The sequence below is a fragment of the Salmo trutta genome, chromosome 23 (genome assembly GCF_901001165.1).
Source record: "Salmo trutta chromosome 23, fSalTru1.1, whole genome shotgun sequence".
NCBI classification, from domain to species: domain Eukaryota; kingdom Metazoa; phylum Chordata; class Actinopteri; order Salmoniformes; family Salmonidae; genus Salmo; species Salmo trutta.
In genome coordinates, this window is record NC_042979.1 from 33302109 (window position 1) to 33329777 (window position 27669).

General features: G+C 43.6%; 1 protein-coding gene across 1 annotated transcript; it reads left to right on the forward strand.

The window, feature by feature from the left end:
* agpat2 (1-acylglycerol-3-phosphate O-acyltransferase 2 (lysophosphatidic acid acyltransferase, beta)) lies at window positions 1-27621 on the forward strand. The gene is made up of 6 exons (XM_029709904.1): window positions 1-501; window positions 11412-11545; window positions 23563-23738; window positions 24086-24181; window positions 25183-25255; window positions 25429-27621. The coding sequence occupies exons 1-6, from the start codon at window positions 326-328 to the stop codon at window positions 25593-25595; spliced, it is 822 nt and encodes a 273-aa protein (XP_029565764.1). The 5' UTR covers window positions 1-325; the 3' UTR covers window positions 25596-27621.
* The last annotated feature ends 48 nt before the right edge of the window (window positions 27622-27669 follow it).

A 27669-nucleotide genomic window follows, 5' to 3' on the forward strand; every position in this document is an offset into this window, starting at 1 on the left:
CTGTCATCACTGAATGTGATCTGAGAGCGGTGACCGAGGAACCATATAAGGTGCAACCGGAAACAGAATAAACATCGAATTCCATGTCAATTTACCTTCGGAACCTCTACATGAGGCTGCTTTTCACAATCGTTGACTGAACAGTGTGGTCCACGAGTTATATTCATCTAGAGAACGAGTCGTGCACCACCGAAGTTGCACAAGTTGTGTGTTGCCTTTTGGCAGTTGTAATGTCAGTCGGTGCCACACAGTGCTGCTAATGCTTGCACAACACTAGCTAGCACCATCAGAGACTCTTGCTGGCAGTATCAGTGGAGGAATCAGTATGGATGCGCTCTTGGTGTTCCTACTGCTGCTGGTCCCACTCCTGCTATGGACCAGCAGCACTTTTGTTTTTTATTTTAAAAAGTGTTTCTACGTGGCCTATATGATGATTTTGGCTGCGATTGCGATTCCGCTTAGTATTCTGAAAAGCGGCGGCAGAGACATCGAAAACATGAGGTAAGTTCCAGGTTGTACATCAACGCGAGCCGTGCATTGCTAGCTAACGTTTGCTCATGGGAATGGAAGATGGCTACAGTAGCTAGATAGCTTGCCAAAGACTGAAATAATGCAACCATAACATCACTATTTGTTTCTACTTTCAGAAAAGCTATTTGCAGATATTTTCACCTATTCGTTGTTGCATTTTGTAACGGACTGCGAGATGGCTATCCAGCGGTTGGTAAGAAGGCTAGCGAGCTAGCTCCAATGCATTGCCAGATGTGGACTTTCTGTACGGTATCATGCGGCTAATGCTAGGTAGCTTGCTAACGTTGTCGTTACATATGGCATTCAGACATGGCCTCAGGGCCCGACATTTTCGTGGCTGGAAGCCAGGTCGAAACATGTATCCAACAGGCGTGTTTTTTTTCTTTGCACAGATGTAAACCAACAACTGCAAAAAAATGGCACTTTAATCCATGCATTGTCATCGTTTTTGTGTCTCAAGTCTAAACAGGACCAAGGCAAGATGATGTTTTATTTTATCAGTTGGTTTAATGTCATTGGACACAGTGCATTCGGAATGTATTCAGACCCCTTGACTTTTTCAAAATGTTTTTACATTACAGCCTTATTCAAAAATAGATGAAATCGTTTTTCCCCCCCCTCATAAATCTACAAACAATACCCCATAATGACAAAGCAAAAACAGACATTTAGACATCTTTACACATTTATTTCAGTTCGTCAAATCAGTTCCTCAAATGTCTTCAATTGACTTATATCCTTATATGAAGTAACTCAGTAAAATCTTTGAAATTGTTGAGTTTTACATATCTGTAAGGTGTAAATCGCAATTGCAACATTTGGTTCAATATCGTCCAGCCCTACGTGCCAGTGTGGAAATGCAAATAAAAATGTATGAAGTTGAATTGAATAGCAGTCAGAATGGAGAAATACCCATTGAAATCACTTTGAATGTATGTTTTGCCACCAAAGGGTCACGCACTACTCCTAAAGAGAATTTGTATTCTAAAACCTAAAATACAGTTACTGTCAAAAAGTGTCTTTTAAATACCGTGATATATTTTGGCCATATCGTCCGGCCCTATCTAGCTTAAACTGATGGATTTTTATTATTATTATGCAGATTAGATTTTCGCGGGGCGTGCACGTAGATTTCAAGGGGTTATTAATATCGAATTATTACTGTGCATGTAAAAGTACTCAATGAGTTACGTTAACTTACAAGGGGTACCAGGTGTTATATCGATGTGCAGTGGTACGAGGTATTTGAGGTAGATACTGTATGTACATATAACTAGGAATAGAGTGACAGTAACCAGTAGCAGCAGTGTAAGTGGAACAAGGGTCTATGCAGATAGTCGGGTAGCTATTTGGTTAACTACTTAACTAACTATTTAGCAGTCTAATAGCTTGGGGGTAGAAGCTGTTTAGGATCCTGTTGGCTCCAGACTTGGAGCATTGGTACCGCTTGCCATACAGTAGCAGAGACAGCAATGTATGACTAGGGTGGCTGGAGTCTGTCAATTTCTAGGGCCTTTCTCTGACACTGCCTGGTATAGAGGTCCAGGATGGCAGGGAGCTTGGCTCAGGGATGTCCTGGCTCGTCCGCACTACCCTCTGTAGAGCCTTGTGGTCGGATGCCATGCAGTTGTGATACTAAGCGGAGATGCAGCCAGTCAACATGCTGTCATTGAAGTAGCTGTAGAACTTTTTGACGATATGAGGGACCATGCAAAATCTTTTCAGCCTCATAAGGGTGAAGAGGCGTTGTCGTGCCCTCTTCATGAATGCGTTGGTGTGTTTGGACCATGATAGATCCTTAGTGATGTGGACAACGAGGAATGTGAAGCTCTCAAACCGCTCTACTACAGCCCCGTCGATGTGAATGAGGGCGTACTCGGCCCTCCATTTCATGTAGTCCACGATCGGCTCCTTTGTCTTGCTGACATTGAGGGAGAGGTTGTTGTCCTGGCACCACACTGCCAGGTCTCTGACCTCCTCCCTATAGACTCTCATCGTTGTCAGTGATCAGGCCTACCACCGTTGTGGGTGAACAGGGAGTACAAGAGGGGATTAAGCACGCACCCCTGAGGAGCCCCCGTGTTGAGGGTCAGCGTGGTGGATGTGTTGTTGCCTACCCTTACCACCTGGGGGTGTCCTGTCAGGAAGACCAGGATCCAGTTGTAGAGGGAGGTGTTCTGTTCCACGGTCCTTAGCTTAGTGATGAGCTTGGAGGGGACTACGGTGTTGAACGCTGAGCTGTAGTAAATTAACAGCATTCTCACATAGGTGTTATTTTTATCTAAGTGGGAAAGGGCAGTGTGGCGTGCAATAGAGATTGCGTAATCTGTGGATCCGTTGGGGCAGTATGTGAATTGGAGTGGGTCTAGAATGATGGTGTTGATGTGAGCCATGAGCAGCTTTTCAAAACATTTCATGGCTACAGATGTGAGTGTTAAGGGGCCATAGTCATTTAGACAGGTTACCTTTGCATTCTTGGGCACAGGGACTGTGTCAGTCAACTGGTCTGCAGGCCAGGAGGATTGGGACATATTTTACTGTGGCTAGTGGACATGGCCGGTTGGACACAATAAGAGAGGAGTAGGGGTCAGATTGTCCCTCCCATTCAGAGTCATGTAACCGACTGGTTGTAACTTCTCTCTTCCGAAAGGTCCCCTAGAAATCAATGTATGTCTTCCCCAGCCTTGTGCTGCCTGTTGTCCTTTATGTTAGTGATCACACAACTGGCAGACTGACTTGGTTCAGTGGTCTTGGAATAACAGAACTGTTTCACAGCCAGGTGTGCAGACCAGAAGTATTGGCTGTGGTGTCATGTTGCACCTGGCAGTATTCTCTCTTAACCCAAAGTTTTTTTTGCAGCTGGACCCTTTTCACAGTCGCCAACAAGTGTGTGTGTGTGTTTGCATGCGTGTGAGAGACAGAGAGATTGAGTGTGTGAGGGAGCGTGTGGGAAGAAGTGGAAGATGGAGATCCAGACACACAGTGACACAGACTGAGAGGGGGCAGGCCGTATTAGAAAGAGTTGACTGATTCAACACGAAGGATGGCACAGCCTGTCACGGTCATCTACCCTCAAATTGCTAGTGGGAACTGGGACTCCTGAACCGGGTTCACTCTGTGTGAATGACCCTGGTTTACAGCCCCAGGTCGAACACCCACTCAATGCTTAGTGTCTTTGAAAGCCTATAGGTTGGCCATGTTTTCCTGCCAAACTAGTGCCGGTGTGTTGAGCATTATCACATGGCAAAAGGCATTTCTAGCAATTAGTCTAGAATGAGAGACTGTTTTTGTAGAGTCATTTTATTCTCAGCCAGGACAGGGATTGCACTGTCTACATCCCTGTAGGAATGTTGCTGCAAGATTCCAACCTGAATCGTCACAGAGTTTTGGGATGGAAACAGATGAGATTTAGACACTGCTCAAGGGGAATGGCTTATAGATGTCAACGGTACTACAGACCTGTCAGTGTGCTAGTGAACCAGGATGTGCTATGTAGTGTATTGCAGTGTGTTGTCAACTCTTTTCTCTGGGTTATGTCAACTGTCTCTCGGACTGCTTAGAATGGAACTTTGGCACGTTTATCTGTTGAAACTGGAACAATACATTGGGATAGATTTGAGGTCACCCTGACCTTGCTCAATTAATATTTAATTAAAACACTTTGTGAAACACTTAAACAGTAAAGACTTTTGTCGAAGATACTGTTGGCTTTGCTCGTTTTGAAATTGTTCAAAACAAGGGTTAAAATTAGTCTTTTAGAGAGCAGTCATGCAATGACATTCAGGAGGAAGCTGACAACCTAAACGCGATCATTAGAGGATCACCGTTGTGATATGTCAGTTGTTGACATTGCGACTGCAACTGAATTTAAGGCAATTTTCTTCCTCTTTACGACTGCTGTAGTCTAATAAGAGTAGCAGCTTGCCTGTCGATAGAGGCCTTGCACAATCACGCATGCTTTTGCACAAGATTGGACGGTTTTATCGTTGTGATAGTGAGGAAATAGTGTTTTTATTCGGGTTTAAAGATCATATTTTGACATGCAGATCTAGTCTCTAGTATGCACTCATTGCACTCTACTCTACACATTCATTCTTGTGTCTTGAGCGGTGTTGGTCGTATTCTAAACCCACACAGGGAGGGGCCAGTGGAGAGTAAAGTGGACAGTATGTTGAACGCTAGACTGGAGTAAACAGAACCACACACTTCTTCATCCTTTAGGGACAGAGGCTGTAGTCTTCCAGTAATGAAGGCCATCTGTTAGAGCATGCGCTGCTAGCCTTGTGTCCCGGACAGATCTGGGAGTTTATGCTATGGCTGCCTTGCCCTCCTCTCTTCAGCATGATTGTTATTGCTTTCCTGACAGAGAGCCTCAGCCTACCTTAAACTAAGATACATAGTCAGTAATGAGAAAAACAGACATCTCAGGCCAGTCTACTTTGTGTGAAACTAAATTGTATTAGGGTAAAAGTAGACATTGTGTTTATGATTAAATACCATTGCCTATGGTGTAGTACAGGCTATCATTATTCATATGTTATGTAGGGAAGGATAATTTTATAACTGACCCCAACTCTAAGAGAACCATTTCTTTCCACTTATTATGGTTGTAAGAACAAGAACAGCAGACGAGTCTAACCATGCTGTTGTATGTGATGGGGAGTCTAACCATGCTGTTGTATGTGATGGGGAGTCTAACCATGCTGTTGTATGTGATGGGGAGTCTAACCATGCTGTTGTATGTGATGGGGAGTCTAACCATGCTGTTGTATGTGATGGGGAGTCTAACCATGCTCTGTTGTATGTGATGGGGAGTCTAACCATGCTGTTGTATGTGATGGGGAGTCTAACCATGCTGTACAATGACGTTTTCGTCTTTTGAGCTTCTAGTCATGAAATCTATGCAGCCTACTCAATCACTTTTTATAGCTACTGTTTACAGGCCTCCTGGGCCATATGCAGTGTTCCTTACTGAGTTCCCTGAATTCCTATCGGATCTTGTAGTCATAGCAGATAATATTCTAATTTTTGGTGACTTTAACATTCACATGGAAAAGTCCACAGACCCACTCCAAAAGGCTTTCGGAGCCATCATCGACTCAGTGGGTTTTGTCCAACATGTCTCTGGACCTACTCACTGCCACAGTCATACTCTGGACCTAGTTTTGTCCCATGGAATAAATGTTGTGGATCTTAATGTTTTTCCTCATAATCCTGGATTATCGGACCACCATTTTATTGCGTTTACAATTGCAACAAATAATCTGCTCAGACCCCAACCAAGGAAGATTAAAAGTCGTGCTATAAATTCTCAGACAACCCAAAGATTCCTTGATGCCCTTCCAGACTCCCTCTGCCTACCCAAGGACGTCAGAGGACAAGAATCAGTTAACCACCTAACCGAGGAACTCAATTCAACCTTGCGCAATACCCTAGATGCAGTTGCACCCCTAAAAATTAAAAACATCTGTCATAAGAAACTAGCTCCCTGGTATACAGAAAATACACGAGCTCTGAAGCAAGCTTCCAGAAAATTGGAACGGAAATGGCGCCACACTAAACTGGAAGTCTTCCGACTAGCTTGGAAAGACAGTACCGTGCAGTATCGAAGAGCCCTCACTGCTGCACGATCATCCTATTTTTCCAACTTAATTGAGGAAAATAAGAACAATCCGAAATTTCTTTTTGACACTGTCGCAAAGCTAACTAAAAAGCAGCATTCGCAAATGGAGGATGGCTTTCACTTCAGCAGTAATAAATGTATGAACTTTTTTGAGGAAAAGATCATGATCATTAGAAAGCAAGTTACGGACTCATCTTTAAATCTGGGTATTCCTCCAGGGCTTCATTGTCCAGAGTCTGCACAACTCTGCCAGGACCTTGGCTCAAGGGAGATACTAAAGTGTTTTAGTACTATATCTCTTGACACAATGATGAAAATAATCATGGCCTCCAAACCCTCAAGCTGCATACTGGACCCTATTCCAACTAAACTACTGAAAGAGCTGCTTCCTGTGCTTGGCCCTCCTATGTTGAACATAATAAACGGCTCTCTATCCACCGGATGTGTACCAAGCTCACTAAAAGTGGCAGTAATAAAGCCTCTCTTGAAAAGCCGAATCTTGACCCAGAAATTATAAAAAAACTATCGGCCTATATCGAATCTTCCATTCCTCTCAAAAATTTTAGAAAAAGTTGTTGCGCAGCAACTCACTGCCTTCCTGAAGACAAACAATGTATACGAAACGCTTCAGTCTGGTTTTAGACCCCATCATAGCACTGAGACTGCACTTGTGAAGGTGGTAAATGACCTTTTAATGACTTCAGACCGAGGCTCTGCATCTGTCCTCGTGCTCCTAGATCTTAGTGCCGCTTTTGATACCATCGATCACCACATTCTTTTGGAGAGATTGGAAACCCAAATTGGTCTACATGGACAAGTTCTGGCCTGGTTTAGATCTTATCTGTCGGAAAGATATCAGTTTGTCTCTGTGAATGGTTCGTCCTCTGACAAATCAATTGTAAATTTCGGTGTTCCTCAAGGTTCCGTTCTAGGACCACTATTGTTTTCACTATATATTTTACCTCTTGGGGATGTCATTCGAAAACATAATGTTAAATTTCACTGCTATGCGGACGACACACAGCTGTACATTTCAATGAAACATGGTGAAGCCCCAAAATTGCCCTCGCTAGAAGCCTGTGTTTCAGACATAAGGAAGTGGATGGCTGCAAATTTTCTAGTTTTAAACTCGGACAAAACAGAGATGCTTGTCCTAGGTCCCAAGAAACAAAGAGATCTTCTGTTGAATCTGACAATTAATCTGGATGGTTGTACAGTCGTCTCAAATAAAACTGTGAAGGACCTCGGCGTTACTCTGGACCCTGATCTCTCTTTTGAAGAACATATCAAGACTGCTTCAAGGACAGCTTTTTTCCATCTACGTAACATTGCAAAAATCAGAAACTTTCTGTCCAAAAATGACGCAGAAAAATTAATCCATGCTTTTGTTACTTCTAGGCTCGACTACTGCAATGCTCTACTTTCCGGCTACCCGGATAAAGCACTAAACAAACTTCAGTTAGTGCTAAATACGGCTGCTAGAATCCTGACTAGAACCAAAAAATTTGATCATATTACTCCAGTGCTAGCTTCCCTACACTGACTTCCTGTTAAGGCAAGGGCTGATTTCAAGGTTTTACTGCTAACCTACAAAGCATTACATGGGCTTGCTCCTACCCATCTTTCCGATTTGGTCCTGCCGTACATACCTACACGTACGCTACGGTCACAAGACGCAGGCCTCCTAATTGTCCCTAGAATTTCTAAGCAAACGGCTGGAGGTAGGGCTTTCTCCTATAGAGCTCCATTTTTATGGAATGGTCTGCCTACCCATGTGAGAGACGCAGACTCAGTCTCAACCTTTAAGTCTTTACTGAAGACTTATCTCTTCAGTAGGTCCTATGATTAAGTATAGTCTGGCCCAGGAGTGTGAAGGTGAACGGAAAGGCTGGAGCAACGAACCGCCCTTGCTGTCTCTGCCTTGTCGGTTCCCCTCTTCCCACTGGGATTCTCTGCCTCTAACCCTTTTACAGGGGCTGAGTCACTGACTTACTGGTGTTCTTCCATGCCGTCCATGGGAGGGGTGCGTCACTTGAGTAGGTTGAGCCACTGACGTGGTCTTCCTGTCTGGGTTGGCGCCCCCCCCTTGGGTTGTGCCGTGGCGGACATCTTTGTGGGCTATACTCGGCCTTGTCTTCGGACGGTAAGTTGGTGGTTGTAGATATCCCTCTAGTGGTGTGGGGGCTGTGCTTTGGCAAAGTGGGTGGGGTTATATCCTGCCTGTTTGGCCATGTCCGGGGGTATCATCGGATGGGGCCACAGTGTCTTCTGATCCCTCCTGTCTCAGCCTCCAGTATTTATGCTGCAGTAGTTTATGTGTCGGGGGGCTAGGGTCAGTCTGTTACATCTGGAGTATTCTCTTGTCTTATCCAGTGTCCTGTGTGAATGTAAATATGCTCTCTCTAATTCTCTCTTTCTTTCTTTCTTTCTTTCTTTCTCTCGGAGGACCTGAGCCCTAGGACTACCTGGCATGATGACTCCTTGCTGTCCCCAGTCCACCTGGCCATGCTGCTGCTCCAGTTTCAACTGTTCTGTCTGCGGCTACGGAACCCTGACCTGTTCACCGGACGTGCTTGTTGCACCCTCGACAATTACTATGATTATTATTATTTGACCATGCTGGTCATTTACGAACATTTTAACATCTTGACCATGTTCTGTTATAATATCCACCCGGCACAGCCAGAAGAGGACTGGCCACCCCTCATAGCCTGGTTCCTCTCTAGGTTTCTTCCTAGGTTTTTGGCCTTTCTCAGGAGTTTTTCCTAGGGAGTTTTTCCCAGCCACCGTGCTTCTTTCACATGCATTGCTTGCTGTTTGGGGTTTTAGGCTGGGTTTCTGTACAGCACTTTGAGATTTCAGCTGATGTACGAAGGGCTATATAAATAAATTTGATTTGATTTGTTGTATGTGATGGGGAGTCTAACCATGCTGTTGTATGTGATGGGGAGTCTAACCATGCTGTTGTATGTGATGGTCAGGGTTTCCATTAGCTGGCAATCACCGGCTTTTGGCTGAAAAATGTAATAAAATGAGAAAGCGATTTGAAATAAAAATGTTGCTGGCCAAAATGACTAGGGGGAAAAAAATACCATTGCAAAATAATGTTTTTTATTAATTGATGGAAATACCACTCAATATAAATACATTTGATCATCATGCTTATTGGTCTAAAGGTTAATTTAGTGGAATTAAATTGGCCTGTGTGTATTTTCGTTACTCATCATGTATCTTATTTCTCCATCACAACTATCACATGCGCACAGCATACAAATCAGAGCCTATTTTGAGGGAGATTTCTCCTGCAACTCCTCAGCTGGGTGCTACTGGAGTAAAGCATGTGCTTTTATCAGTACGTCACCCACCACTTTACAATGTGAGCTGGAGGAAGTATGCTTTTCGAAAAGCATACTTAATTGTTTAAAACCTGAATGTTTTATTTCATATTATGAGGCATGCCTTGCTTCAAAGTAGCCTATAGGCAGATTCTGACTATGGAGGCAATGATTTCATAAAGACTTCATGGGCAGTGAGTGAGTTTCAAGTTTGGGGAAGCTTACAATTTATCCTACCATTTTCTACCGTTCTGTGTGCCGGTTATGATTTTCATATGTGCATTTACGTCGAACAGTGTCATTTCAATAATAACGTTTTCGTTTCTCAAAATCATTTTCACGTGGTTAATCATATCAATTTAATTCAGATTTTTAAGTCAACTAATGCGAGATCACCAGGTTCGGCCATATGGACACATTGATAACCGTGATCCATTGGCGGCTAAAGAAATGAGCACATGGAACTCATTGTCCATAGGCCAATGCAGCAGTAGACCTATAACTTCCACTGCTCTTTCACACTGAGGATTGGTGATTATCGATGTGGAGATTGTTGGATAGTTTTTTCAAATAGCATAATGTGAGGAACTATACTTTTAATATACACTAAATGGCACAAGTATGTGAACACTTACTCATCGAACATCTCATTCTGAAATCTTTGGCATTAATATGGAGTTTGTCCCTCCCCCCTTTGCTGCTGTAACAGCCCCCACTCTTCTGGGAAGGCTTTCCACTAGATGTTGGAACATTGCTGCAGGGACTTGCTTCCATTCAGCCACGAGTGTTAGTGAGGTCGGGCACTGATGTTGGGCGATTAGGCCTGGCTTGCAGTTGGCGTTCCACTTCATCCTAATGGTTTTCGATGGGGTTAAAGTCAAGGCTCTGTGCAGGCCAGTCAAGTTCTTCCACACCGATCTCAACAAACCGTTTCTGTAATGACCTCGCTTTGTGCATGGGGACATTGTCATGCTGAAACAGGAAAGGGCCTTCCCCAAATTGTTGCCACAAAGTTGGAAGCACAGAATCGTCTAGAATGTCATCGTATGCTGTAGCATTAAGATTTCCCTTCACTGGAACAAAGGGGCCCAAACCATGAAAAACAGCCCCAGACCATTATTCCTCCTCCACCAAACTACAGTTGGCACTATGCATTTGGGCAGATGGCGTTCTCCTGGCATTCGCCAAACCCAGATTTGTCCACCGGACTGGCAGATGGTGAAGCGTGATTCATTACTCCAGAGAACGCATTTCCACTGCTCCAGAGTCTAATGGCGGCGAGCTTTACACCACTCCAGCCCACGGCTGTTTGGCCATGGAAATCCATATTATGAAGCTCCCAATGAACCGTTCTTGTGCTGACGATGCTTCCAGAGGCAGTCTGTAGTGAGTGCACTCGGCGGTCCTGTTCTGTGAGCTTGTGTGGCCTACCACTTTGCGGCTGAGCCGTTGTTGCTCCTAGATGTTTCCACTTCACAATAACAGCATTTACAGTTGACCGGGGCAGCTCTAGCAATGCAGGCATTTTTACAAACTGACTTGTTCGATAGGTGGCATCCTATGACGGTGCCACGTTGAAAGTCACTGAACTCTTCAGAACGGGCCATTCTACTGCCAATGTTTCCCTATGGAGACTGCTTGGCTGTGTGCTCGATTCAGCAACGGTTGTGGCTGAAATAGTCAAATCCACTAATTTCAAGGGGTGTTCAAATACATACACAAAATGTGTATATGTAGTGTAACTAGCCTACTCATTATGATTAGGAGGTAGTCAGTCTGCTCACCTGGTGATCATGGACTGAGCAGAACTGATGCTCTGAAACACTGCCGTTTTAATGTTTTGTTTCTAGTCACACCGTTTGACACTGAAATGGTTTTCAAATAAAGATTGAATTGATTATTGTTCCTTCCTTGATTTCCAGGGTGATCCGTGCTCTGGTTCATCACGTGAAATACTTCCTGGGTCTGAGGTTTGACGTGAGCGGCTTGGAACACCTGCAGACAGAGGGACCCTACGTCATCATCTCCAACCACCAGAGCTCACTGGACGTACTGGGTAGGAGACCCACACGGACGAATGAACGGACCGACACACACACACACAGATGCAAGCTTACGTGTGCACACACACACACTTTTGAATAGGATCGAGGCATTTCCCTGATCTCTCTGAGTCTCTTCCCTCTTGTATTGAATGCAAACACTGGGTTTCTCCCTTCTCACTAACTCAACTTTACCCTCCATAGCTCACTTCCTAAGGGAATCTTCTAGTAATGGTTTGAGTGCTGCCAGTCACAGAGCACTCTATTCTGAGGGAGGAGGCTAGTGGGGATTGATATGCATGGTTTCAGTGGGCGAAGACTGACAACTGTCATTTGGTATACCATCACACAAGCTCCGATCACTGACATGGCTGTCTAATTCTAAACCCAACAGCGACTGTGTAGCTTAACTCTAGGGCTAGACTGGTGCATGTAATCAATCAACAGCACTATTTTAAGATGGTGTATTTTGTAAATAATGTGGTTACAAATGTTTAACATTAGAGAAAGGCATGGATCAATATAAACTGCATTATGCTTGGCACCAGAGGATTGTGCAGCACTAGCTTTAATTAGTGCCTTGAGGCTGACTGGCTGTATTTAGTTATTGAATGCAGAATGTGTTATGCATTTTCACATCAAAATTGATCATCTTTGGTATCCCCTCATGGGAGATTTTGTTTACATTGTAAAGGTCTTTGAATGAAATGTCTATTCAGAGAGTTGGTCAGTCATTCTTTCCCACTATGCTGGTCAGTGAGCAGAGGAGAGGAATTCTTAGTATGTCTCCCACTTGGATTCTCATAGGGCCTAGGTTGTGTTCCGTGTGGGGGGGGGTGTTCACTTTAACAACTGGCTGTAGTCTGTGTGTATCTATCTTGGTGGTGACTGAGTGATATGAGCTGGCTGCAAGCCAGGAGACTGACAGCAGGAATGTAAGGGAGGGGGAGTGTGTGGGAGGGAGAAAGAGAGGAGGTGATTGTGTCTGACAGGGGGAGGGAGAGGAGTGTGACAGTGAAGGAGAGAGGTCCTTCATTAGAGCTGAGAACACACCGCAGGAGGCTGATCTAGGGTCGGAGTTACCATACCAACCTTCCATAATAGATCATATACTGACCTACTGCTCCACCTGCTGATCCCAATCCTCATGAACAACCCCGACCTTCTGTTCCTAGCTTCCCTCCTCATGAACAACCCCGACCTTCTGTCCCTAGCTTCCCTCCTCATGAACAACCCCGACCTTCTGTCCCTAGCTTCCCTCCTCATGAACAACCCCGACCTTCTGACCCTAGCTTCGCACCCCATGAACAACCCCGGCCTTCTGTGACTAGCTTCCCTCCTCATGAACAACCCCGACCTTCTTCTCCTAGCTTCCCTCCTCATGAACAACCCCGACCTTCTGCCCCTAGCTTCCCTCCTCATGAACAACCCCGACCTTCTGCCCCTAGCTTCCCTCCTCATGAACAACCCCGACCTTCTGCCCCTAGCTTCCCTCCTCATGAACAACCCCGACCTTCTGTCCCTAGCTTCCCTCCTCATGAACAATCCTGGCCTTTTGCATCTAGCTTCTCTCTCTGCTCCTGGCCTCAAAGAGCACTTTGTTGGGCCAACTGGGTTGACAGGACACCAAAACAACCAACCAGCCAGACACATGCCAATGATGCAGATCAGACTCGCTCAAATGATCAATAGACTACTGATTATATTGGCTACAGATAACTCTCAAGGGCTCACCCCATTTAGTCCACTGGTTCCACTGTTTGGTGGATAGGCTGTTGGACCGAGAATTGTTTTAGTCTGGCAGTTGTTCAAATAATTTTTTTGATTGACACCTGTCTCAGTGGACTAATCCATTGTGTAGGCCACAGGGTTGGCTCACCAGTAGTACAGTTACCGTTAATTCCCATAATTTCTAATTACAATGTTTGTTTGGTTACCGGAACTTCTGTTAATGCATTACATTTATTATTATTATTAGTCTTTTACAGTTGTCATTTTCGGAGTGGACACGTTGTTTGCAGAGCACACAACCTAGGCTACACAAGTTTTATTTCATTCCATTTACGAGTTGTCAATTTATGAGTTGTTTCGTTTTAGAGCGCTCCTCTCAATGTTGAGTAAGGACTCACACCTGATTATGCGCAGAAGTAGGCCTAGGCTACCTAGCCTGCGTGCAAATGTATGTTTATATATCTGCCCATTTGGGGATCTGATAGTATTTCTGAGTGTCTTGACTCACCACCACTAATGAGCTGTAGCGCTTCTCAAAGTAATTTCATCTTCACATCAAACGGCAAGTAAACAAAGTCTGTTTTTACATCCATTGAGAATGACAATTGTTCCTCAATGTAGCCAATTTTAACCTTTCCAGCTCTCTCCCTTTCGATAACCACTCGGGGTGAAAGGGGAAAAGAAAGTCCTGATCTGGTTGAAAGTCATAAGAGGCGTACCTGTTTACTTCTTATCCCTTGCGCTAATAGCCTACAGCTGTGTTTGTATGGATCTCACTGGCTCTGGAAACTCTGAGGGTCCAGAATATTCTGTGCACGTTTGTTAGTGCAAGCTTGTGGCTGGACCAATTTGATAGTTAATACAATGTTTCATGTTCCTTGCAGACAGGCCATGCCTAGCCAATGTGATTTATTTTTATCAGGATATTTTCTACCTGTAGGCTGCATTGTTTTTATTTGTTGGCTTTATATAGGCAATAAGTTACTTTTAGATAGAATTTGTATTAATCACATGACAATGATTTTGAGATACAAAGACTTTATTATAAAATAAATGAAACTGTTCCACAAATGTTCACATGAAAATCATAACTGGCACACAGATCGATAGAAATGGTAAGCAGGGATGCAAACTAATCATCTTTTCGGTGAAATTTGCCGTTTTTGAATCCAAATTTGGTGACCTACGTGCATTGTGTAGATCCGATGAGAAACGTTTGGGAGGGGGGCTTTGGATCACTGCTGGCTGTAAGCGAACGAGTGCTGCGCGTTTGTAAGCGAACGAGTGCTGCGCGTTTGTAAGCGAACGAGTGCTGCGCGTTTGTAAGCGAACGAGTGCTGCGCGTTTGTAAGCGAACGAGTGCTGCGCGTTTGTAAGCGATACTGTCTGTATCCAAGGCTCAGCCAATCGTTCACATAACAGAATGCAGCGCGCGACTGAAGAGAAGAGACAACCACTTTGCTAATTACAGAATCAGCGAGCGCTCTGGAAAGACAGCAGTCGGGTGTAAAGGCAGTTTGCCGAACGATAACGAAGAGGTAGGCGAGAAGTCTGACCAAGGAGACGGGGTGATGAAGCGTACTTCATGAGCTTTAACCGAAAAAACAACTGGTATTTGGAAAGTTTGAGGTGAGGGAGAAAGTGTGGTGGAACAACTATTGTTAGCATTAAGTATCTTGCTATAGAAGCTGGACCGAAATCTCCGTTAGCTAGCCAGAGAAATGTTGAGCAACATCAAGTAATTCAGTTTGTGTGAAAATTAGCTGGCTAATAAAGTCCGACAGCTAGCTAGCTAGCTAGCTAGCTAACGTTACAATATCAGATGAGCTAACGTTAGTAACCTAACCAATTTGCTATAGTATTAACGTTAACTGGTATACAACTTGCCGTTCCTCAAGTTTTAACGCGTTAGTTGCTTACTTGTTAACTAGCTAACGCGTTAGTTGCTTAAAATGTTAACTAGCTAACGAACTAATGTTTTCCCTCTACAGTGTGTGGTTAATTTTCAGAATGAGAACATTAGGTGAAATGAGGCGTTGCTTGTTAAACAAGTGGATTCAGGGATAAAGTGGACCTGGGCCTGGCTTATGCTGGATGCCAATAGAGGTGAAAGAAACACCACACACTTTCCTTCTTTCAATATAGTGGATAAAAAGGGGTATGCCAGGTGTGTACTCTGCCTAAAAGATATCAATTATGCCAACAAAGGGTATCATGCTCTGCTGGCACATTGTAGAGCAGATGTCCACAGGCAGAAAGTGTACAATGTAATAACCTGCAGTGTAGCTCAAAGATATTGCTTTTGTTGTGTTGAACTTGAAAGTAACACTTTTTTGTGATTTCAGGGGGATTATTACATTTGTACTCTGAACGTTATTTTTGCATACATGTAGCCTTGTGCACTTGATCGATGTCTATAGTGGCCACTATAATAGAGCAAAAGTGGAATGCCTGTTTGTTTCATTCTATTTCTGCTTTTAAGATTTTTTTTCTTCCCAAGTGTGATATTTAGATGTGTGTGTGTGGTGTCACAAACATTCTATTATAAAGGCTGTCATGGCTAACTGCAATATTAGTGTATTGTTTTTTTTGTTGTTGTCAAGACTTGAGTGTCATTGTTCGTAAAATGTAGGCAACAAATAACATTTGCTTTCGTTACATTTTATTTATTTTTTTGCTGTGAGTTAGGTTCACATTAACCACTTTTTATGTTACACACAGAGACTGATCATCTAGATCATATTATTTGTTTAATTAGTTAAAACCTGTGATTTGTTTGAATGTTTCAGTGCCAAAAAAAGTGTCACCTTTGGGCCCTCACCAGTTTGCATCCCTGGGTAAGAAAAATTGCCATTCCAAATGGAAAAGGTTGCCAACCCCTGGTGTAGCCTATTAGCGGCCACTTCAGTAGCCTAATGACAGAATCTGCGAAGGCCAGCAGCAGCTGGAGGAGGTGGATCAGGAACAGGTTTTTTACTTCTGGTTAGGCTATCTTGATTTACATTTACATTTTAGTTATTTAGCAGACTCTTTTATCCAGAGCGACTTACAGTAGTGAATGCATACATTTCATACATTTTTTTCCCCGTACTGGTCCCCTGTGGGAATCGAACCCACAACCCTAGCGTTGCAAACACCATGCTCTACCAACTGAGCCACACGGCTCCCTCTTGAGTCCTTTGTGTCTGATTTTAAATAATTAAGTCTGCTTAAAGCATCAGACAAGCTCAGTAGTATAGTTGATTTAATTAAAATGCATAGGGTGTGTCTACATATCGAAAAATACAAGTAAAATTTTGGACCAGTCGAAGGAACATACGACTCTGTCGACCAAGATTTTTTTTTTTTCTTTTCGGGGACAGCCCTATAACTCTCACTACAAGGCATGGCGACTTGACCCAGTACCAAACTCCAGACCAATCAAATGCAAAACGTTACTGATTATATCAGCCACCTCAAACAAATACAGGGCTCTAGTGTGACCATTTTACTCGACTATGTGCCTAAATATTTTTGCTGTGCGACCTGAAATTGTGATTTAGGAGCACCATTCTAGCTTTAAAGGGTAGGTAGCATGAGTTTTTACTCACCAATGTAACACGGTGTGGTCAAAGACGTAGTAACTTAGTTATAGTCACGATCTGGTTACCTATAAGTACAAACATAGTTATGTTTTGGGGTTATTACATATTTGTAAACTTTTTTTCCGGATCACTTCTAAACTACCCACAATGCACTATTTCTCAAAGTCGTATGGAGGATCTATTGTGGCTACATAGTTCGTAGGCTAGCTTGGTAGCTAGCTCAGCTGGCTTACGTTAGCCACACCTCATGCTATTCATGACTTTGTAGCTGTTATCTAGTGGGAACCCGTTAGTATGGCAGGCTCTGGTGCTTTCTTGCCGTGAGCTCAAAATGTAAGAGAATTATGCCTGCTTTCTCTTTGTGTAGTACCTCGTATGTTTTCCTTTTTGTTTTAACTTTTCGACATGTTCTCTGTGAAGTAGGCTATGGGAGTTGTGTACATTTTTCTACCTTGGCTTGGTGCTAGCGCACTGAATAAATAAAACACTGAAATTTAGTTATAAGAAAAGCACAAACATTAAAATTCCCATTACAGCATGTTTGTGCAACGGTATCTTATCAGAGAGAAATAGGCGAAGCAATAATATGTTGTCTGGCTAGCTAGCTACATGAAGTAAGGGTCACCTGGAAACACTGACCAACACTTTGGTTCCTACCCTGTCAATAATTCCTCCCTGCTTTAATCATTGGTCCTGCCCACGATATTCCAACTATATAATTAGAATAATCATATTTACAACAGATCACCAATTAACTAGGAATTTATATTTTTTTGCCAACATCATGTGTGGAAATTGATTGAAAATGCTGAATATTATTTTTGTTTGGAGTTAGATTGAAAAGTATAAATGGAGAAAGCCCCATTGATCATTTGTGTTGCCACCCTAGGGTCATGAACAACTCGTAAAGCATATTTAGAACTTTTATTATTCAGAAACATAAAATACTGTCACATGTCAAACATTTTGTTCATGTTGCCCAGCCCTACTACCTACCCTTTAATATTTCAAATGTTTCATTGTGCTCCTAATTTCTTTGTCTACATTTTTCAACTTAAGCTCACACGTGCTCCTTGTTAAAAAAAAAAAGTCAGTGTACAGTCGTGGCCAAAAGTTTTGAATGACAATCTAAATTTTCAGTCTGCTGCCTCAGTTTGTATGATGTCAATTTGCATATACTCCAGAATGTTATGAAGAGTGAGCAGATGAATTGCAATTAATTGCCATGCAAATGATCTGAATCCCCCCCCCAAAAGAAACATTTCCACTGCATTTCAGCCCTGCCACAAAAGGACCAGCTGACATGTCACTGATTTCTCTCGTTAACACAGGTGTGAGTGTTGACGACAAGGCTGGAAATCACTCTGTCATGCTGATTGAGTTCAAATAACAGACTGCAAGCTTCAAAAGGAGGGTGGTGCTTGGAATCATTGTTCTTCCTCTGCCAACCATGGTTACCTGCAAGGAAAGATGTGCCGTCATCATTGCTTTGCACAAAAAGGGCTTCACAAGAAAGGATATTGCTGCCAGAAAGATTGCACCTAAATCAACCATTTATCGGATCATCAAGAACTTCAAGGAGAGCGGTTCAATTGTTGTGAAGAAGGCTTCAGGGCGCCCAAGAAAGTCCAGCAAGTGCCAGGACCGTCTCCTAAAGTTGCTTCAGCTGCGGGATCGGGACACCACCAGTACAGAGCTTGCTCAGGAATGGCAGCAGGCAGGTGTGGGTGCATCTGCATGCATAGTGAGGCGAAGACTTTTGGAGGACGGCCTGGTGTCAAGGGCAGCAAAGAAGCCACTTTTTTTCTCCAGGAAAAACATCAGGGACAGACTGATATTCTGCAAAAGGTACAGGGATTAGACTGCTGAGGACTGGGGTAAAGTAATTTCCTCTGAATCCCCTTTACGATTGTTTGGTGCATCCGGAAAAAAGCTTGTCCGGAGAAGACAAGGTGAGTGCTACCATCAGTCCTGTGTCATGCCAACAGTAAAGCATCCTGAGACCATTCATGTGTGGGGTTGCTTCTCAGCCAGGGGAGTGGGCTCACTCACAATTTTGCCTAAGAACACAGCCATGAATAAAGAATGGTACCAACACATCCTCTGAGAGCAACTTCTCCCAACCATCCAGGAACAGTGTGGTGATGAACAATGCCTTTTCCAGCATGATGAAGCACCTTGCCATAATGCAAAAGGGATAACTAAGTGGCTCGGGGAACAAAACATCCGATATTTTGGATCCATGGCCAGGAAACTCCCCAGACCTTAATCCCATTGAGAACTTGTGGTCAATCCTCAAGAGGTGGGTGGACAAACAAAACCCCACAAATTCTGACAAACTCCAAGCATTGATTATGCAAGAATGGACTGCCATCAGTCAGGATGTGGCCCAGAAGTTAATTGACAGCATGCCAGGGTGGATTGCAGAGGTCTTGAAAAAGAAGGGTCAACACTGCAAATATTGACTCTTTGCATCAACTTCATGTAATTGTCAATAAAAGCCTTTGACACTTATGAAATGCTTGTAATTATACTTCAGTATTCCATAGTAACATCTAACAAACATATCTAAAGACACTGAAGCAGCAGACTTGGTGAAAAATAATATTTGTGTCATTCTCAACTTTTGGCCACGACTGTAGAGCCCTGCAAATAGATGACATATTAACTGTGCCTTCGTAAGGCCAGTGTGAGTTAAGATGGCCGAAAGGCCAAAGCTCATCCCAGATAGGTGAGAGAACACCATTCAAGGTCAGAAATTTCCTCACAATAATATCAGACCACTGTGCATTAAAGGTTGACGTCGAATGATCAGACCACTGACTCAACAGTGGTAGGCCTGATTACCAACAACAGCAGGGCTCTCCAGAGGGTGGTGCAGTCAGCCTAACACATCACCAGGGGCACACTGCCTGCCCTCCAGGACATCTACAGCCACAGGAAGGCAAAGAAGCTCAAGGACCTCAGCCACTCGAACCACGTCCTGTTCACCAGCTACCATTCAGAAGGTGGACAGTACAGGTGCATCAAAGCTGGGACCGAGAGACTGAAAAACAGCTTCTATCTCCAGGCCATCAGACTGTTAAATAGTCACCACTAGCCGGCCTCCGCCCAGTACCCTGCCCTGAACTTAGTCACTGTTACTAGCTGGCTACCACCGGTACTCTACTCTGCACCTTAGACTGCTGCCCCTATGTCCATAGTCATTGAACACTGGTAACTTTAATGTTAACATACTGTTTTACCCACTTCAGAAAGTATTCATACCCCTTGATTCCACATTTTGTATTACAGCCTGAATTCCAAATGGATTAAAAAAATAATTTAAGCCATCTGCACACTATCCCATAATGACAAAGTGAATACAGAAATATCTCATTTGCATAAGTATCGACACCCCGGAGTCAATGCTTTGCAGAAGCACCTTCGGCAGCGACTACAGCTTTGAGTCGTCTTGGGTATGTCTATCATCTTTGCACATCTGGATTTTCTCGCATTTTTCCTTGCAGATTTTGTCAAGCTCTGTTATGTTATATGGGGTGATTAGCAATCTTGAAGTCTTTCCACAGATTTTTAATGGGATTCAAGTCTGGGCTTTGGCTGGGCAACTCAAGGACTTTCACATTCTTGTTCTGAAGTCATTCCAGCATTGCTTTGGCTGTGTTGCTTGGGGTCATTGTCCTGTTGGAATGCAAATCTTGGCCCCAGTCTAAGGTCGTTTGCACTATGGAACAGGTTCTCATCTATGATTTGGCTGGATCTTCATTATTGCCTCTGGCCTTACCAGTCTCCCAGTCCCTGCTGCTGAAAAGCATCCACATAGCATGATGCTGCCACTACCACGCTTCATGGTTTTCTCCAGACATTGTGCTTTGCATTCAGGCCAAAGAGTTACATTTTTGTCTCATAAGACCACAGGCTTTTTTGCCTTATCTTTTGTGCTGTCGTGTCTTTTTCTCAGGAGTGGCTTCTGTCTGGCCACTCTCCCATAAAGTCCAGATTTGTGAAGTGCTGTAGAGACTGTTGTCCTTCTGGCAGGTTCTCCCATCTCAGCCAAGCAGCTCTGTAGTTCTGTCATTGGGTTCTTGGTCACCTCCCTGACCAAGGTCCTTCTTGCCCGGTTACTCAGTTTGGTCTGAAGGCCAGCTCTAGGCACACTCTACCGGGGTCGCGTTAACGCAGAATTCAGTTTTTTTTCACGCATAAGAAATATTGCTGCATTTTGTAAACGCAGATCTAAAATGCTGCTTGGCATTAGACACATTTTGTGCTTCAGTTGCACTTTTGCACTCCGATGAGAATTCACAAACAGGCAGACAGCACTCACACATCAAAGTTCACCATTTTTTTGGTGGAGAACGTTCGCTGTGCGCCCCTGATCACTGAAGCAAAAAAACACTTGAATTCTAACATAAAACGCACGTGAAATGGTTTAAAATGCAGATTTTAAGATCTGCATTTTGAAAATGCTCTAGAAATGTGTATACCCTTCTCCAGATATGCATCATTACAATTCTATCTCGTAGATCTGCGGACAGTTCCCTGCACTTCATGGTATAGTGCATGTCAGAGCAGAAACAATCAACTGTGGGACCTTATATAGATGGGTATGTTTCTTTCTAATTCATGTCCAAGCAATTGAATTGGCCACAAGTGGTTCTCAAGGATTACATTTACATTAAAGTCATTTAGCAGACGCTCTTATCCAGAGCGACTTACAAATTGGTGCATTCACCTTATGATATCCAGTGGAACAACCACTTTACAATAGTGCATCTAAATCTTTTAAGGGGGGGGGGGTTAGAATGATTACTTTATCCTATCCTAGGTATTCCTTAAAGAGGTGGGGTTTCAGGTGTCTCCGGAAGGTGGTGATTGACTCCGCTGTCCTGGTGTCGTGAGGGAGCTTGTTCCACCATTGGGGTGCCAGAGCAGCGAACAGTTTTGACTGGGCGGCGAGCAGGCCAGAGGTGGATGAACGCAGTGCCCTTGTTTGGGTGTAGGGCCTGATCAGAGCCTGAAGGTACGGAGGTGCCGTTCCCCTCACAGCTCCGTAGGCAAGCACCTTGGTCTTGTAGCAGATGCGAGCTTCAACTGGAAGCCAGTGGAGAGAGCGGAGGAGCGGGGTGACGTGAGAGAACTTGGGAAGGTTGAACACCAGACGGGCTGTGGCGTTCTGGATGAGTTGTAGGGGTTTAATGGCACAGGCAGGGAGCCCAGCCAACAGCGAGTTGCAGTAATCCAGACGGGAGATGACAAGTGCCTGGATTAGGACCTGCGCCGCTTCCTGTGTGAGGCAGGGTCGTACTCTGCGAATGTTGTAGAGCATGAACCTACAGGATCGGCTCACCGCCTTGATGTTAGATGATCAAAGGAAATTGGATGCACCTGAACTCAATTTGGAGTGTCATATCAATGTGTGGGAGAACTTAACTAAGTTAGATTTCTATATTTCATTTTCAAAAAATGTGAAAAAAAGTATTTTGTCATTTTCATTATGTGGTATTGTGTGTAGATGGGTGAGATTTAAAACATATTTTATACATTTTTAATTCAGGCTGTAAAACAACAATGTGGATTAAGTCAATGTGGATTAAGTCAGACCACTGTGCATTAAAGGCCTAACATGGAACCCAAACCGGCTGCGCACGTGCGCAATCGTGCATACATTTATTTTGTCCCCCTACACAACGCAATCACGACACGCAGGTTAAAATATCAAAACAAACTCTGAACCAGTTACATTTAATTTGGGGACAGGACGAAAAGCATTAAACATGTATGGCAATTTAGCTAGTTAGCTTGCACTTGCTAGCTAATTTGTCCTATTTAGCTAGCTTGCTGTTGCCAGCTAATTTGTCCTGGGATATAAACATTGAGTTGTTATTTTACCTGAAATGCACAAGGTCCTCGACTCCAACAATTAATCCACACATAAAACGTTCAACCGAATCGTTTCTAGTCATCTCTCCTCCTTCCAGGCTTTTTCTTCTTTGAACTTATATGGTGATTGGCATCTAAACTTTCATAGTATTGCCACGACGACCGGCAACACAGTTCGTCTTTCAATCACCCACGTGGGTATAACCAATGAGATGGCACGTGGGTACCTGCTTCAATAAACCAATGAGATGGGAGAGGCAGGACTTGCAGTGCGTTCTGCGTCAGAAATAGAAAGGACTTATATTTTAGCCCTTGGCAACGCAGATGCTTGCGAGCAGTGTGGGTGCAATAATTGAATAACACAGATTTCTACATTTATTTTGCACCGCTCGCGTGTAGTCAGGGTATTAGTCACATTACAAATCATTCAGTGGTGTCAATTAAATCGTTGTGCAAAACTGTTAATTCAGTTACATGCATGGTTGGTTCTTAAGTTTTAGATTCAACCCCACATGAAGATTTCATACAGATGAAATATCCCAGCAATCAGATCTAAAAGGTCCTTGAATGCTTCATTTACACAGGCAGCCCAATTTTGATGTGTTTTGATTGGTCAAAAGACCAATTAGTGAAAAAATATATTTTCACATCAGCTCTTTTTCAATGCTGATCTGAGTGTTCCGAAGACTAATTAGTGAAAAAATATTGGGCTGCCTGACAGATCTAATAGGCTAGATCCTATCCATTTAACAGATCCTTTCAAAGATCATGTTCTCCCTCAGGTCTAATGGAGATCCTACCAGATCCTGTAACAGATCCTTTCCATTCCCCAGGTCTAATGGAGGTCCTCCCAGATCGCTGCACCATGGTTGCCAAGAAGGAGCTGGTGTACGCTGGCACTGTGGGCATTGTGTGCTGGCTGGGTGGCATCGTCTTCATCAACCGCAAGAAGACAAGAGACGCCAAAAGTGTCATGGCCGACGCTGCCAAGACCATGCTGGATGACCAGGTAATTCAACAGGACTAACCTATTGGACCGGATTCATTCGGAAACTCGTGCTGTCCTCTGGAGCCTTCCAATCTAATGACTAACTCCATTCTGAAAGCCCAATAATGTATGATTGGTAATGATGTCAGGGAGTGACATACTGTTAGATCATAAGACTTTGAACAACAAATTCATTTTATTCCCAAGCCAGTATATCCTGAAACTTAACCCAAGTTTGAATACTTGATGTTTTTCTCTGTTTATTTCTGCTTTAGTGTCTAGACCCATCTCCACCACTGATATTTAAATACTGTTTCCATGCTTCCACATAGGCCTCACCTTTGACCTCTAACCTTTGCCCCCTGTAGATCCGTCTGTGGGTGTTCCCGGAGGGTACGCGGAACCAGAGGGGCGACCTGCTGCCCTTCAAGAAGGGAGCCTTCCACCTGGCAGTGCAAGCGCAAGTGAGCCACAGGGCCGTGTGTGTTTGAGTGTGTGCGTGCATGCCTCTATTCCGGTGTTCACAAGGGGGACCTAACAGCCGAGCATGGATACTGACTGAACATCATGAATTGCAGAGGACATTTTCACTACCTTTTGGCATAGATGGAAGACAAAGAGAGCTAGAGTAAGAGAGACTGAGAGAAGCAAAGACCGAGGGAGCAATACAGTGGGAGAGAGAGAGCCTAATGGAAAGGGTTTCTAAAGTTTATAGATGGAGGGCGATATAGGATGAGTGTTGGGGAGAGTGAAAGACGGAGGGAGACGGATGGAATAAATGTAAAGAACGTTACATGAAACAGAGCCAGACAGACACCGCAGGTTCACTCCAGGTTATGAGGTGTCGAAGTGTGTGTGTGTGTTTATTGTAGTTTGTCTGTGTAGCCTGTATTCAATGTAGTAGGCCTTGTGCGCCTGCATGCTCAAAGGTTGTGTGTAGATGTGTATCAGTGGATAGATCTGAGAAACAGATGGAACACAGTAACCAAGACCTGCTGGTCCATATTAACTAACACAGAAATATCTGAGGAATCTCTGGTCAACAGAAGGGTCAACTCAAAACACTCATCCGTATAGTAGATCTCTGCAGAATGGTGTATATTTGTGTTTCCCATATCATTAACACATGACTGTTGTGCTCCAATGCAGAGCTAACGATATCTCTAGGTCTGCCGCTGCAGGGCTGGAGGAGATGGTGCATGTGCGTGCGTGCCCATAGATATGTGTACAGACAGTCTGTGTAGGCCAGTCAGCCATGCATGTCTTTGTGTGTTCATGTTTGTCTTTGTCTTGCCTGAGGGAGGGAAGCATCCTTAAAAAGTAGATTATACTTGTTGGTTTGTGATCTTGGAAAAAAGAATGGTATTTTGGTACCCTGGGCTTAAATTGAATGTCGAACGAACTGTCACGGTAATTCTATTTCTTGCTTCTCTCTCTTTCTTTCTTGCTTCTGTCTCTGTTCCAGGCTCCTATCATTCCCATCGTGTTCTCCTCCTACAGTAACTTCTACCTACGGAAAGAAAAGCAGTTCAACTCGGGTACAGATGTTTGTAGTTCATATTGAAAGGGGTTATCCACAGCTACTCTTGACATTAATGGCTCATGATATTATTTATAGAAAGAAGTTGTCTTTTGCGTCCATGCAGACAAGATGATGAGGGTTGTTGTGATGTTTATGATGATATTGATGTTTACGCTATGCTCTAACAAGGGACCATCACACTGAAGATCCTTCCGAAGATTGAGACGAAGGGCATGACGTCAGACGACGTGGCCGACCTCTCCGACAAGTCCTACGACCTTATGCGCTCCGTCTTCCTGGACATCTCTGGCTCTGCCCCCGTAACCCAGAGCAACGGGCCCTCCTTGCACCACTAAAGATGAACAACCTCCCTCCTCATTTTCCTGTCCAAGACACCAAACTCTTCTCTCCCCTCCACATCGTCCCAGCTCCCTACCTACCTACTTACAAATTAAGTCAAATATATTGGCACCCTCGCACTTTACAATGGTGCAGAATGTTCTGTTTTCTCTTTTCAAAACTGGTTGAATGGCTGTCTTACCCTTAAGGCACCTGCAACTTACCACGGGTGAGAGAAATGACACCGTAAACAAGATAATTGCTTCCAACCAACCAAATTTTAATTTTTAATAATTTAGTCCAGGCAATTTTTTTAACTTTGAAGTGAAAAATCTCGATTTTAGAAGAAAAAAAATTGTATTGGTCCTGTGCAGTTGTAAATCAAACAAATACATGTGTGTACACCAAATGTTTTTTAAATGTCAACTTATCTTAAAAGACATAGGGAAGGGTGCCAATATGTTTGAGTGCATCTCTACCAGGACAGAACGCACACACCGGGTCTACGTCATGAAGTCTTCTCTGTTTTCTGATGTTGGCCTGGTCCAGTTTGGTTCCTGGTCTGACCCAGCCAGTACATTCCAGCCCTGACCTCTCACTGCAGCAGCTCTGTTTGATCTGCAGGTTAGAACGGTATGGATGTGTTGTGGGTTCATCATGCATTCCTTTTGGATAGCTCTGTTGTCCACCATTTGTTGTTTTGTTTATCTGTTTTTAAGTGGCTTTATGGTTGTCTGATTTTATGGCAGTAGTTGTGCTTTCGCTTGTTTCCCTCTCCCTTCCTCCGGCTTGACTTTAGATTTTCGTAAATGTCACCAGTGGATATTTATACCTTCTTCTGGTGCTGCCTAATCTTTTTTCTTAATGTGCTCTCAGACACACACAACACACAACCACCCTGCTTTAACATGCACACACAACAGTTCCCCCTGCCCAACACCACATCCCACCCAATCCCAGTGAATCCTCCCCTGTTCTGCATTCCAGTCTATTGTCTCTGAAGAAGAGGGGGAACAGGGGCTCTGGAGGACCAGGAGGTCTGGAGGGGAGGTGGAGGGCAACAGGAACGAGACGAGATCAACAGTAGTTGACTTAGGGACTTGTTCCTTATGTGTCTCAGTGGAATCCACTCTATATTGTTACTTGCTTACATACATACCAACCACACTGACTTCTCAACCACCTTATCACAATAGCTCAATGATATACTGTACCATGATATAATGTACCACGCCAAACAACAAGGGATACAACGAAGACAAGAACCATCCTCAGTGACTTCATGGACTTTACTGGACTTAACAGTTTCCAAATGTTGTGCTTTTTTGGTGTACTACACAGATTTTCTTCATTTTTATTTTCTATCCACCTAAGAAATAACATGCATGTAACATTGAGCAAAGTGTTGTTTTTTTTCAGCTGTGTTCTATATTTCTCTTTATTTATATCTACATCATATGGTCTTATTTTTTTGTGTGACTTTTATGTCTTAAAGTTCTGTTCTTTGTGCATGGAGAACCTATTTAAGATGTATAAAAGGTGATTTTATGAAGTGCAATGTCCAACTGTTCAATCTAAACTGCTCCAAAGTGCAAGAGTTCTAGGATGTATTCATTACATCCTGCAACGGAAACCGTTTTAAGAGCCAAACAAAGCAAATGGAGCAAACTGAATGAAACAGGGAGGGACCTACTTGAATTTGTCCAACAGGAACTCTGTTTTTTGTTGGAAAAAGTGTGCTAGTGCTTTAAAAGTAACACATTGGGAAGTGATCTAGATGTAACACGGGTACAGTACAAAGTGTTCTAATGAGGGGAGTGTTTTAAATGTAACACCGTGATCTGTTAGTGATTGATCGGTTTTACGGTTTCCAATGAAAAGTCTGGAGTCCTTGCTGCACTGCGGAGACGACGGTATCGTGATGATATCAGGAGGCTTAACATCTGAAATCTGATCTCGTTTGATGTGGTTAAGTTTTGTTTTAATGTTGAGTTTTTACTAACCACTAATAAACCCTGCTTGTCCCAACCTACACCCCAAAAACACATCTCAGAAGAGGTGAAATGTGAATCAAATTCTCTTCAAACTGAA

Coding starts and splice junctions, on each gene's coding strand:
- agpat2 (XM_029709904.1), top strand. CDS start 326: ATGGATGCGCTCTTGGTGTTCCTACTGCTGCTGGTCCCACTCCTGCTA. Junction 502..11,411: donor AGAGACATCGAAAACATGAG/GTAAGTTCCAGG, acceptor CTTGATTTCCAG/GGTGATCCGTGCTCTGGTTC. Junction 25,256..25,428: donor AGAAAAGCAGTTCAACTCGG/GTACAGATGTTT, acceptor TGCTCTAACAAG/GGACCATCACACTGAAGATC.